This window comes from Mytilus galloprovincialis, chromosome 1 (assembly GCF_965363235.1).
Source record: "Mytilus galloprovincialis chromosome 1, xbMytGall1.hap1.1, whole genome shotgun sequence".
Taxonomy (NCBI): Eukaryota; Metazoa; Mollusca; class Bivalvia; order Mytilida; family Mytilidae; genus Mytilus; species Mytilus galloprovincialis.
The window spans coordinates 84917658-84933281 of NC_134838.1; the positions used below are offsets into that span (position 1 = coordinate 84917658).

Below are 15624 nucleotides of genomic sequence, written 5' to 3' on the forward strand. Positions count from 1 at the left end.
ATTGCACTTCAAACAAAAATTATCAGGTGTTTGCAATTTCCTAATAGAAAATAAGTTTGGTTCATCGTTTTGTTTTAGCTCGCAGTAGCGGATGAGGTATACAGTCCAGGACTACCAGGTATTGTTTTAGAAGTTAAATGAAATTGAAACATAAACATCGTATGTCTATTTTTTATTGAAAATACTAAAATAATTACTGAACTCATTTGACCAGTTAACGCTAGAAAACTTTAACTGATCATTTATCTATAAGTATTACACTGTGTGCCTTTACTCAATATTGATTGACCAAGAATAAAAATGAATTAGATAAGATGGGAACAATTATTATGGAGGGTTAATTTGTAAAATGTTATTTCTTAATTTGTAACATGTATTTTTTCCATCCGTTACATGAATTTTTACATTTCTTGATTTGTGAAATGTAAATTCTTAATGTGGTAATTACAATTTTTTAATTTGTTCACGTATTTTCGTCATTCGTTACATGAAATTCTAAACTTTTTAATTTGTAAACTTTGTTTGAGTCACGTTTGGTGAGATCGCCTCTGTATAATTGTTACCGCTGCCAGCCAATGAGAAGTTCCGTTTCTAACGAAAAAACTACAAGTTACAAATCAAAATGTTACCAATCAAGAAGTTTAACAAGTCTAGAATGAAAATTAAGTCCCTTGCTTTAATGAAAATGAAAATGAAGAATCTTGCTTCAATAGTGCAGAAAATGAATAATCTGTCCTCTTAGTTTACAAAAATAAATAACCGACCAAAAACAAATCCTCTGATGCATTCTTAATTTTTAAGTCATTCAATGCTACATTTCTCTGCTTTTGGTCTACATTATAAAACATGTACTATTGAATAAATTATATATTGTTTTAATTTGTTTTTATTTAGATAGCGCTATTACATTCGTTTTCTTGTTTATCAGTTTTCAAATTAGACCAATGTGTGGTCTGCATCCCCTGCATAATTGATCCTTTTACATACATTTCAGACCCCATTTCCTTATTTCTTTAATGACTTTCAGATTTTTGTTGGACAGGGGGAATTGAAATTCTGTCTACCCCTTAATCAGTGTCAGAATGACTTGCACCCATTAACAACCCATCATTAGGCGACAAATTATATGATACTACCTGATTTGTTACCTATATGCCAAAATAACGAGTCAGATTTGTTTGATTTAATAAAGGCCATTTTGTTCACACATCTCGTTTATAACTCCCATGCGTATTTTTTACTATCAACTATATAGCTTCAACGCACACAATACATACTATCTTATCACAAAACCACAAAGATTACATAGCAAATACATATAAAGGGGTTGTTTTATTAAAGTTTACTCTGTGAGCCCAAAGTTAGGAATTAATTATAAAACATGTGTAAGCAAAATAAATATCTAATCGTAGAAGATGTTTTAACAATAGACTATAGTTGATGAGCTGCCCCCTTGTGTAACAAGATTTATCTCTCTTGTGATTTAAACACATAGAGATTGAGATTGAATTGTCTGCCTTTGATAACAGCCAATACCAAAGCACACTTATTTGTTTTGTGATTATTTTATTGATTAACAATAGTTAAATAAAGGATAATGATAATACTTTCAATTTCAAGGTCTCACAAAGGCTTTCTCACCTATTATTCTAATTTTACATTAAAAACCCCAATTTAGATAAAAAAGGCTACTTAAATACGTGACATTTTACTGATCAATATCACAAACATGTCTATCCAATACAAGTTTGTTCTCTGAGATCTTTTTGTAGCTTGGTTTATAAGTGGTCATATTCTCTTATGGTAGATAGGGTGTCCTACTCCATCTTGGATTTTGAAAAAGCAGATATCAATCGGTCTAAATCTTTAATGAAATGTGCAAATTTAGAGAGTAGTATGCAATTCATGTTAAGGACTTTTCATTTTGATATTAAAAATTTCGTGTTTTATTATATTTACGGCTGTTCAATGTTTTAAAAATATCAGATTATTTGTTTTTCAACCTGATTTTAAAAAACGAAGTGGGTCTTTTATTCTACGTTAGTCACAGAGCAGGATTAGGCTACAAAAACCAATGTAATGAAATAGCGATAATCGTTTTAAACGATCACATGTGTTCAATTAGCGTTCGTGAAATAAACACAAGCATTTGCATGTCCACCCTTAACGTACCATCATATGCTTTCTTTCAACAAACACCAAACATGCAAAATTAGATAGATTTGGCATATTATGAAAAAAATGTTAATCTCCTCCATAGAGTAGGAAAAAATCAACTACAACTGTTGATACCATTGGTTAGGTTCGAAGACGATGGTGTTTTGCTATGTAGAAATAAAAAATATTCCATTGATCCAGGGACTCTGTTTATTTCAGACATACATATTATACATTTGGTGAACAAGACCTGAGAATAATATATTTTTTTATAATAAGAAATAGCACAATATACATGATATAACCTAAATTAAAAAAAAGACTGAAAACAGAAATTTACACCATTGAACTATCTATGAACAAAAAACTTTAATTGCAGTATGGAAGGAGGCTATCAACATACTAAAAGATACTTTTATGAAAAAGAAGAAAAGGACTAGGAAAAAGGGAATGTTTGCTCCAACAAATACAGTTACGTTCACAAAGTGGTTACCCGATAATTTTCCTGTGGAAGGTGTCATGTGTGGTTGTGGAAGACACTTTAAAACGCCGACATCGCTTTTAGGTCACTTACGAAGAAAAAGCGCCACCGCCAGAAAATCATTAAAGTTATTCAAAAAATGAAGGTAATCAAAACACTTTGCATGCTTTTAAAGACGTTACATGATGCCATTAATTGCGACTGAACATTGTAGAATATAAAAGTTTAATGTTTTTATAACTAAATAACTTGATTAAAACTACAAGGTATATGTTTTATACTATTTCATATAAAAAAGAAGACGTGGTATGATTGCCAATGATACAACTATCCACAAGAAACCAAAATGACACAGACATTAACAACTTTAGGTCACAGAACGGCCTTCAACAATGAGCAAAGCCCATACCACATAGTCAGCTATAAAAGGCCACGATATGACAATGTAAAACAATTTAAACGAGAAAACTAACGGCCTTATTTGTTTAAAAAAATGAACGAAAAACAAATATGTAACACATAAACAAACGACAACCACTGAATTACAGGCTCCTGACTTGGGACAGGCACATACATAAATAATAGGACGGGGTTAAACATGTTAGCGGGATTCAAACCATCCCCTAACCTGGGACATTGGTATAACAGTTCAACATAAGAACGAACTATAAAAATCAGTTGAAAAAGACGCTATTTAAAAAGCAACATAAAAGAAAGATGTCATCATGTTTTTTTTTATCTTTTAATACACGTCATGAAATCAGTGTATTTGCAACTTATCATTGATTGCAGTATGTTAATAGCAAACACAGAATATTAAAAATAAAGAATAATGAACTGTTAATCCTTCCGTTTTCTCAAAAAAACTGTCTTTAAGATTGAAAGGGATCATACAATCTGATCGAAATAAAGACTCCGCATGTTAGAAATGTTCTTATTGGAATCCGAAAGCTTTTCATTTTACATTCTGTTTAAATACCCGATGGAGTCCTTTATGGTTTATTTTATTATCATTGATGTGTTTGAGATTTTGATATGAATGGAACAACTGTAATATTTTTTCTCAATCTACTGGGAAATAATTCAATTTTGAATGTAACGAGTTTTCTTGGTTTATTCGCTGTTTATTTAGTGTGTACCAAATTTTGGATGGGATGTTGCTTACCGGTGGAGACGGTAAACTAAACGAAACACGGCAGGGAAACGGAAAGTGGAACAGAAAGAGTTAACATCTTTTCTTTTTATCTACAAAGGGATGTTTTATAATGTATAACCCATGTTTACATGGAAGAAAAACAGAGGAATACATTTGAAATCAATGATTTTAAAGCATAGATATAAAACAAGAAGATTTGGTATGATTGCAAATTAGACAACCTTACACAAGAGACCAACTGACACAGGCATTAAATTGCAACTATAGATCACCGTACCGCCGTCAACAATAAGCTAAACCCATATTGCATAGTCAGCTATAAAAGACCCCGAAATGATAAATGTTAAAAAATTCAAACGTGAAATTTAACGGCTTAATTTATTTACAAAAAAAAAGAACGAAAAACAAATAGGTAACACATCAACAAACGACAACCACTGAATTACAGGCTTTTGACCATGATTGGCATGTACATACAGAATGTGCCGGGAATGAACATGTTAGCTGAATCCCAACGCTCCCCCTAACAAATTTAAATAATTAGTAGTACCGTGACACGATGAGACTATATTCTTAATATATTTGATAAGGTAATGCTCATGCGTATGTCATTTATGCGATTCAGTATAGTCTGGACATTGGCTTTAAATCTATAGATAGGCTGTTTCGTAATAAAAATTTGTCAGAGGAAATGTTTTTCCTCGTTTTTTCTTTGATTCTTTTTTACTTGCCGTGAATCAAGATTAGTGACCTGGTGTATTTTGCTACGTTGTTCTCATTGGTGATTTTTGTTGTATCTTTGTTTTGTATAATGAAAGGAAGACGTTAGGTTACGTAATGGGAAAATGATATATGGACAACCAGATGAAGAAAACAGGGAATTGAAATAGAAACTTGAATGCACTTTATTTTTATATAAAAATTGACAAAATCCCTCACTATACAAAGCCTTTCTCACCCGATACAATACTCATGTACGCTGTTTGGTATTTAGGAACTAATACGATACTGAATGATATATCTTCCAATTTCTAAATAATTTATCACATTGGTACTTTAAATCGGAGTGCAACGGAATATTGAAGAAAAATAAGGGTCAACAATAAGAAAATGTCAACTTTGTCGATTAATTCACTTAGATACATAAGTAAAGTGACTTCTTTTTTTTAAATAATGATTTTTTCTAATGGAGGGCTAACAGAATACTCTTTATATTAATGTCAAAATTGACAAAATCACTTACTATACAAAACAATCTAACCCGATTACTATACTGAAATACATTGTTTGGTAATATTTGTAGACTACAAGGGATATACGATATACACAGTGCCTTAAACAAGTTAGTCGTAGTCATGTCTTAGTGAAGGGTTGTCAAAATCTATTTGTCCATACTGATTTAAATATCATGCCGCTTGCCTTAAGTGATATCTCAAAATCAAATCATTTCATAATTTCACGATTGCAAATAATGGCACTAAGTTAGTATGCTGCCAACGCTTTTACTAAAAAGAAGCAAAATGACCAAAAGACAAACAGACATCAGACAAACAATAGTACACAAAACACAACATATAAACTAAAGCTGAGCAACTCGAAGCGCTTTGAAAAATATTGTGGGTGATCTCAGTTGATCAAGAATGTGAACAGATCAATTTTCACATTTGACACCCGGGAATGAAAAGAATGTTGAAATTTAAAAGTTACTTTTGTTCATATTGTTCGTTTTTGAGACAGGACGGCTTCAAGCCGTCAATTCCTTATATAGAGTTAGCCAGATTTCCAAGCCTCTCACGTCAATGGACAACTTTCGAGTTCGATGCATTTCCGTTAAATACTTTAGTTTTAGTGAATATCAGTTGTGCGTTTATGTGATACGACATGCATGTATAAATGAATTGAAAAAAGAATGAAAAATTTAAATATATTAATAAAATTGTTCTTCTGATTAATGTATATATAAACGGGGCAAACTCATTAAACAGATCACATCTGGTCAGAGAGTATTAAATTTTAAATAAATTCATTCAAACTTGCAACATCCTGTACAACTTAAATCGCAAGGCCTTTTGAATTCCCTAGATAAGTAATACACGAGTTTAAGAAAAGTAGGGTTTCTTTTTACCTGTAAAACACACAAGTATTGAATTAATTAAATATGTTAAGTGCTTCCTGTATGCAATGTATTTAAAATATTTAAATTAAAATGAACTAAACATATTTTTGTTTAATTACTCCAACTTTGGAACATATTTTCTTTTTTAAAAGGTAATCAATGATTGATAAGTTTATTTATAATGATTTTACAAATTCATGGTTTTACAAAAACAAAAGTGTCAATATTAAAAGTTGCTTTATATACTATTTTACATGAATAATATGTATTTAATATAAAAACGAAAATTAATTGCATTATATTACTTTACTTAGTACCCTAAATCTATACTAGAGTATGGTTCAGACTTGTTTGAGTATGGTTCAGACTAGCTCGAGTAGGGTTCATACTAGGTCGAGCATGGTTCGGACACATTTAAACAGGTTAAGTACAAGTTCCGACTATTAAGTATGGTTCAGCCTACAGTCGAGTAATATCTAGTAAATTTCAAACCAATTCAGACTGGTCAAATAAAATATAGTACAGTCGAATACAGATATAGGCAATTTCAGACTTTTACTGGTTTGTAGTGAGAGGTGTTTTAAGTGACATATGGTGCTCCGACTATGAAGAAACTTATAAACATATAGAAACCCAATTGATAAGAAAAGACAACTGGTAGTTTACATAAAAAAACAATGACCGATTTCCGTTACAATATGTTTAAATAAACAAATCCCGATTTTAAATTCCTACACGATTTGTGTGAATGATTTTTATAATGAGTAAAGGATATCCCTGCTTCTACATAGTTCGGCATTCCATGACGTCACTAGGTTGGATATATTTACAATTTTTCCGGATTGTAAAAGAAACGTAAATAGAGTGTGGGAGAGCTGAAGCTACGATAACTTCACAAGAAATAGAAGCGAAATGTGTAAAAAAGTGTATAAAATCAATCTGTTCATTCGTATATTTCCTCATCAATTCAGTATGAAATTTTAAGGTGTTTTTTCTATAAAGATAAAATGATAGACCAATTTCGGGTTCCTCTGTCACCGGAAAATAATCGTCAATAATACGCCTGCATGACGTCATTTACCAGAGAGAGAAGCTCGCCTGTACATGTATCACTGCACTATTAACGTTTAGCAAGCGTCTTATGGATCGTTATTGTGTAGAATTAAGTAGCAAAAACAAATTTAAATCGTGCACTATAGCATCATAGATTCCAACCAATCGCTAAACATGGGAACGGAAGTGACTAGGCCCTTAACAGAGGGACGAAAGATACCAAAGGGACAGTCAAACTCATAAATCTAAAACAAACTGACAACGCCATGGCTAAAAATGAAAAAGACAAACAGAAAAACAATAGTACACATGACACAACATAGAAAACTAAAGAATAAACAACACGAACCCCACCAAAAACTATGGGTGATCTCAGGTGCTCCGGAAGGGTAAGCAGATCCTGCTCCACATGTGCCACCCGTCGTGTTGCTTATGTGATTACAAATCCGGTAAATAGTCTAATTCGGTAGGTCACATTCATGAAAGGGAAGGGGATTGTAGTTACGACGTAAGGAACATATCCGATATCATTTTTGAAACGGTTATTCCATAACGGTCAACCAACTCGTGATGGCGTCCGTAAAACTTACGAAGGGATGATTTCAACTTCACCATTTGGAACTCTTGGTTTAATAGCTTCCTTGTGAGCAGTAACCCTCTATCAAGAAAATCTTGATAGGAAATGCAAGCACGGGAATATCGTATCAATTGGGAGATATATACCCCGTATGCAGGTGCTGCTGGAATGTTGCTACTTAGAAATGGAAAGTTCACAATTGGAAAGCTGAAATCATCTCTTTTGTCGTAAAGTTTTGTTTTCAACCGAACCTCAGTATAACAAAAAATTGTAAATATATCCAACCTAGTGACGTCATTGAATGCCGAACTATGTAGAAGCAGGGATATCCTTTACTCATTATAAAAATCATTCACACAAATCGTGTAGGAATTTAAAATCGGGATTTGTTTATTTAAACATATTGTAACGGAAATCGGTCATTGTTTTTTTATGTAAACTACCAGTTGTCTTTTCTTATCAATTGGGTTTCTATATGTTTATAAATTTCTTCATAGTCGGAGCACCATATGTCACTTAAAACACCTCTCACTACAAACCAGTAAAAGTCTGAAATGGCCTATATCTGTATTCGACTGTACTATATTTTATTTGACCAGTCTGAATTGGTTTGAAATTTACTAGATATTACTCGACTGTAGGCTGAACCATACTTAATAGTCGGAACTTGTACTTAACCTGTTTAAATGTGTCCGAACCATGTTCGACCTTGTATAAACCCTACTCGAGCAGCTAGCCTGAACCATACTCAAACAAGTCTGAACCATACTCGACCATGTCTTAACCAACCTAGACCTATTTGTTGTATCTTTACATTGTATTTTATCTATTCAGGAAAAGGAAATTTAAACAACAATTGCAAATTATAAATGTATTCATGATCACATTAATATCACAATTTCACACTAACAGTTACACAATCATATATGATCTTTAAAATAATGATTAAAAAAGCTTATCAAAATATCTCAAAACTGAGTTGTGGCTAATATTTTCAATGTTATTCAAAATTTGAATCTTTCAGATATATTTTATGGTTTAATACTTGACAATTTTAATCATTTAAACTTAATTCGCCTAGTATAGATTTAGGGTGTCAGCTAAGTAAAGTAAATAATGCAATTAATTTTCGTTTTTATAATAACATACATATTATTCTTGTAAAATAGTATATAAAGCAACTTTTAATATTGACACTTTTGTTTTTGTAAAACCATGAATTTGTAAAATTATTATAAATAAACTTATCAATCATTGATTACCTTTTAAAAAAGAAAATATGTTCCAAAGTTGGAGTAATTAAACAAAAATATGTTTAGTTCATTTTAATTTAAATATTTTAAAGACATTGCATACAGGAAGCACTTAACATATTTAATTAATTCAATACTTGTGTGTTTTACAGGTAAAAAGAAACCCTACTTTTCTTAAACTCGTGTATTACTTATCTAGTGAATTCAAAAGGCCTTGCGATTTAAGTTGTACAGGATGTTGCAAGTTTGAATGAATTTATTTAAAATTTAATACTCTCTGACCAGATGTGATCTATTTAATGAGATTGCCCCAGGAAGGAGGTTTTAATATATACATTAATCAGAAGAACAATTTTATTAATATATTTTAATTTTTCATTCTTTTTTCAATTTCATTTATACATGCATGTCGTATCACATATAATATATTCCAAATTATAATTAAGGATGTTTGCTGCTCAGTTTCATAATAAATAACTTTCCATATATATTGATAGGGGATTAATTGAAGAATAAAAAAAGCAAAAAAAAATATAAGGGTCAATGTGCTTGTTTTTGAGATATTAGCCATTGAAATTTTGGCGGGAAAATGTTCTCTCTTGACTTTTCATATCTTTATCATTGACCAGTTAAAGTTCTCAAAAATTATCAAAAAATAAATAAAAATTTATAAAACTTTTACAAATTGCTGATAATTATAAATGGAAGAGATTTATAAAAAGAAATACGGGGGTTCATGGGCAAAAATTTTTTAGGCATTGAAATGGATAAAACTAGAGGATTTCGAATAATCTGACAAAAACCCAAAAACATGACAAGCAAACATCCTTAAAGATATATATTTCTAATATAAGGTTGAACATTTTAAGTGATTTTGTTGGCTGTTGCTTCATGTACCTCAATAAACAGATAATTATATTACTATAGTATGGAACCATGAAACCTAGTATGTAGTTTTTATCATATATTTTTGAACATTAAGATTAAAAAAATACATGCCAAATAAGAAGCGCCTCAATAGGATTGTGTTACCCTCAGTATAAGTGTAGTTTTAGGTAAAAGACACTCTTTTATATTTCTAAACTCTCAAACTTTAAAATTAGAAAAATAAAATGATTTTATACGATAATCTGATTTAACCTGCTCTATTTGATAAATCTGAAAATCATGTAAGTATGTAAAAATCTGATTTAATATTATATCTTTATTCTATTGTGGCGGTGGTCATATCATTTAAAAAAAGAAAGTTATTTAAACAATTAAAATTAAAAAAGGAGAGTTTTTTTTTGGTCAAGTATGGTTCAGACAGGTAGAGTGTTGTTCAGACCCTTGGTCGAGTATGGTTGAGACTGAAAAAGATAGATCGAGTACAGGTTGAGAACGAGTTAAGACTGTTTCAGACTAGTCGAGTAATAGTTCAGACTATTTTCAATGTCAAAGATAAGGGTCAAGTACAAATCAGCACAGTCGAGTACGGTTAAGACTGTGGTCGAGTAATGTCTAGTGAAATTCAGACCAATTCAGACTAGTCGAGTAGAAATCAGTACAGTCGAGTACGAACATAAGCCATTTCAGACTGTTACTGGTTTGTAGTGTCTAAAATTGGTATAGTTTGGATTTTCACCCCTTTAAGTATAATAGACTTATCCAGATGGTTTTTATACAAACCAGCTTAAGATAGACAAAGTTTCATGTGGACCGTTGAAGTGATAACATCAGGGATTATTTTCCAACTGGTAAGTAGAGTGATTCCAAATGATATATATAGTGTGTGGATTTATATGTGAATATTGCAAAAGTGAGTGTGATACAAAGTGAAACTTATATATTAAGTTATTGTAATAGTGAGAATACAAGGTGTATATTACCAATGTTAATTCAACTGATTGGGCGGAGCTTACGTTTTGATTTGCATAAGGACAGTCTATTTGAAGATGTGTGTGATAAGGATGATTGTTGTAACAATTATTATTGATCTCTATTTATCTATCGTATCACTAAAACGAATTTACAAAAAAATGAGTCTATGATGTGGACAGTCCATTGATGAGTTTATCCAAAAACACCAATATATAGATGAAATAGTCTATGATGAGCGAACCGATAAAACTCTGCCCAGTCAAGTTAAAGAAATCAAGTAATACTTGCTGCTATTGCAAGTTTTGCTATTGTGGTAGTATACTAGTGATAATACAAGGTGTATACTTCCTGGTGTTGCAAATTGTACTATTGGGGAAATATGAATTCTTCATAGAAGTGTATTTGTCAGAATACATGTTGTATACTTGCTGGTGTTGCAAGTCGTTATATTGTGGAAGTGTATAAGTGAAAGTGAGCTGTGTTTAATCTTACCAGTTTGGAATATATTCATTTTGTTCGGATTCATAGTGATAATCAGTGTAAAGTAAAATCACATAACTAATGAACTCCGAGGAAAATTCAAAACGGAAAGTCCCTTATCAAATGACAAAATCAAAAATTAAAACACATCAATCGAATGGAAAACAAATATCATATTGCTGACTTGGTAAAGCAATTTACAAATGTTGAAAATGGTGGACTGAACCTGTTTTAAAGCGATAAACCCCCAACTTGTACGACAGTCGGATCAAATTTAATGATATTGATAATGATGTGTGAACTTAACAAACAGACATTACAGGTAAAAACTCTCATTCGAAAGGTCGCATTCCTGAAAAGAGAACGGGATTGGAGTTACGACATGTAAGGAACATATCCGATATCATTAATATAACAAATATTTCATAACGGTCAACTAACTCGTGATGACGTCCGTTAAAATTACGAAGTGATGATTACAGCTTCCCAATGCTTCACTATTGGGAAGCTGAAACCAACTCTTTTGTCGTAAAACTTTGTTTCCAACCGACCCTCATAGTCAATTTATATATATAAATCCACAAACAGTGGCAAAATCAAGAGCTCAAACCTATCAAACGAAGGGATAGTGAGTGCGTTTAGCTGTGTTTATATAAATTCATCGTGCATTGAAGCATTGTACACGCATCATTGTGTAATTGTGTTATTGTGGATAATTGAACATCTCAAGGTGATATTATAAATTGGTGGATATTGTAAATATATGTTGTATATATATGCTAACGTGTTCATACATTTTGTGTGATATTTCATGATGCATATTGCATAGCAATCCATTGGTGAAATTGTGTAATAAAGTGTCGTAGGTATGTTGAATAGTGATATATTAGTGACATTGTGAATAATCAAGCCTAATACCCTATCAATCATGATAATGGATTGTTGTACAACTAACAAATTAAGTGGTCAGAAGGAATTTTAACAGATTTACTGAAAGAGCCATTATGACCAGTCAAAAGAGAATGTGTTTTTCCACAACATAACATTTTGTGTCTGGAACATAGGTGGGTTTATTTCAAAGAACCATGATAAAATAACAGATCCACTTTTTTTCAATAGATAAGAAATTATGATGTTGTACTATTAACTGAGTCCCATGTAGGTTATAACACTACAGTCGATATTAAGGGTTTAAACTATTGTCCTATTTGTAGACCACAATCAGGTAATTCTATACAATGGGGGCCTAGGTATTTTGATAAAATATGAAGTTCGCAAGGGCATCAATATTTTGACAAATACATGTAATACATTTAGCCGTGTAAGACTGTCTTATTTATAAGAAATAGCTAATAAAATGACATCTTTTTTTTTTTTATGTTAGAAGAGTTTTTAAAAAGACGAAGCTAGTGACATAGTGTGCAATAAAACACAATTATAAAAAGATGCTTTCAAAACACATAACAATGGTAACTTAACAGTTCAGATAATCAGTCGTAAGCGCATTCGAACACATATATCTGCACTCGAGGTAACTGATTATTTCTGTAAAAAAAAGAACTTATTTTTTTTCAGTGTACACTGTTTTCTTTTGTACAATTATTACTTACTACATAGATATACAAGTATTGACTTTTTCTATTTATATTTTCAGGAGATTATCCGATTATTTCGAATAGTTTCTTGCAATCAGAGGCATACATTTTGGACGAGTTTTTGTAAACAGGTATATTAAAATAAGTGCTGTTAAACATGCAAAACACCACGATCAAGACAATCAACTGAACATTTATTCTACCTATTATAACGGCGCTCTTGCATGTAGTTTAGTTCCGTAAATAATATTTACTAAACAAAACTCACGTAAAACATCTTTATTTGTAAGTAATTGCAAATAATAATACGTTTTTTTAATTGTAAGGGAAGTCTTAAACGCATCAAAGATGGTGATAAATTATACCGAAAAAAATAGGCACTGCTATCAATAGATGCTCTAAATGAACATACAATTGGCTACGTAATATTCAAGACAATAAGTCGTAATCGCATTCGAACACATGTATCTGCAATCGTGGATATTAACTATTTTTATAAAAAAATTATTGATCTCAAACAAATTCAGAAGATACGGTTTTCTATTGTACATTGATAACTTACTTCATTAATATTCAATTATTGACTATTTATAATTATTAGTAAAAAAGCACAACATCAAGATCCAGATAACTAACTTTAAATTTATGTTATCTTATATAACGACAGAGTGTAATGTGGTTTGATTTGATAAACATATTAACCCAGACATTAAGCCACGTAAGACAGTATCATTTATCAGAAATTTCGAATAAAATGACTCTTTTCTAAAAAAGACAAAGCTAGTGACATAATCTGCAATAAAAAAAACTAATCAGCACTTTTATAGAAAGATGCTTTTTATGAATATAATATTGGTAATGTCATATTTCAGACAGTTAGTCGTAAACGCATTTCGGACACATAGATCTGAATTTGAGCTTGTTCATTTGTTTTGGTAGAAAATAACTTTATGAACTTTAAACAAGATTAGTGATCACTGTTAAATATTTCATTAATATACAAATATTGACGATTTGTAATTATTAGTTTCACTAGAATTTCAAAACTTAATAAATACTCTTACAAGATAAGACCCAAAAATTGCGGCGACTTTTTTTGACAGGAAAATTCGACTGACTGTTAGAAAAAAAGCATAACATCAAGATCAAGATATCTAACTGTACATTATGTTATCGTATATCGCGGCACCGTGTAAAGAGGTTTATTTTTGATAAACATATTGACCGAAAAGTAGCCACGTAAGACAGTATTATTTATAAGAATTTACAAATAAAATGACATACTTCTATTGTAAGGAGAGTTTTCAAAAAGACAAAACTAATGACAAATATGCATTAAAAACACAAATAAATAAAGGCAACAGTAGTATACCGCTGTTCAAAACTCATAAATCCATGGACAAAAAACAAAATCGGGGTAACAAACTAAAACCGAGGGAAACGCATTAAATATAAGAGGAGAACAACGACACAACACCGAAACGCAACACACACAGAAACAGACCAAGCAACAGACAAAACACCACGAGAATAACAAATATAAAACCAAATACAAAAATTTGGGATAGATAAGTACCGTGCCACGTCTTATCTAAAAAATAAGAGAAAACACAAACGACTCAACGTTAAAATGCAACACACACAGAAACGAACAATATTATAACAATGGCCATCTTCCTGACTTGGTACAGGACACTTTTAAAGGGGAATAAAAGTGGTGGGTTGAACCTGGTTTTATGGCATGCCAAACCTCGCACTTTAATGACAAAGTTAAATATAACATTGAAATGACAACATAATATTACAGGACTACAATACAAACAAAAAGGAGACCATATTAGACAAAGAAAAGCATGATTAATAGACAACAAAAGCATCAAGTTTAAAATTCAATACGCCAAAAACGCGTCTTGTCCACACAAGACTCAATAGTGACGCCCAGATATAAAAGATCGAAAGTGAAAAAAGTACAAAGTTGTACAGCACTGAAGATCAAAAGTTGAAAAGGTTTTGCCAAATACGGCATTGTTTGTATGCCCGGGATAAGAACATTCTTATTATATAGAACAATTCATGCTATTGCAAACAGTAAATTTTATCAAATGAATATGAAAGAGATATACATAATCATGATAATGAAACTGAAGTATTAACTAATTACAGAAAACTAAACACTAGTTTAAATAAGCACTTTTATAAAGAGATGTTTTTAATGAACATTACATTAATTACATAATATTTCAGATAATTAGTCGTAAATACACTCGAACGCATATATGTGTTACCGCTTACTGATAATTGTTGTAAAAAACTATTGAGCATTTGTTACTATTTATGTCACCAGAATTTAAAAACTTGCGAAATAATCTCACAACAGAAACAGCAAACACTTGCGATTTTTTTAGGCTGTAATATTCGACTGACTGTTAGAAAAAAAGCTTTACATCAAGATCAAGATATTTAACTGTACATCTATGTCATCTTATATAACGGCACCGTTTAATGTGGTTTAATTTCGATAAACATATTGACCCAAAAAAGTATCCACGTAAGACAGTATTATTTATAAGAAATTACGAATAAAATGACGTTTTTCTATTGTTAGGAGAGTTTTAAAAAAGAAAAAGTTAGTGACATAGAGTGCAATTAAATACAAATAAGCTCTCTTATATATAAAAAAATGCTTTCAAAACAAATAACAATGGTAACTTAACAGTTCAGACAATCATTCGTAGAAACATTCGAAAACATATATCTGCACCCAAAGTAACTGATTTTTTCCGTCAATTTTTTTTTAATGTACACTGTTTCTTTTGTACAATTATTACTTCCTACATAAATATACAAGTATTGACTATTTTTTATTTATATTTTCAGGAGACTTTCTGATTTCTTG

The 15624-nt window shown here is 31.0% G+C and overlaps 1 protein-coding gene across 1 annotated transcript in view; it reads left to right on the top strand.

Annotated features, from left to right (window-relative positions):
- The window catches only part of LOC143042528 (uncharacterized), an 85715-nt gene extending 82808 nt beyond the window's left edge, over nucleotides 1-2907 (top strand). Inside the window, exons 5-6 of the mRNA XM_076214903.1 lie at nucleotides 79-118; nucleotides 2537-2907. Coding sequence (XP_076071018.1) covers nucleotides 79-118; nucleotides 2537-2781 — 285 coding nt within the window. The 3' untranslated portion in view covers nucleotides 2782-2907. The remainder of the gene's footprint in view (nucleotides 1-78; nucleotides 119-2536) is intronic.
- Nucleotides 2908-15624: the final 12717 nt, after the last annotated feature.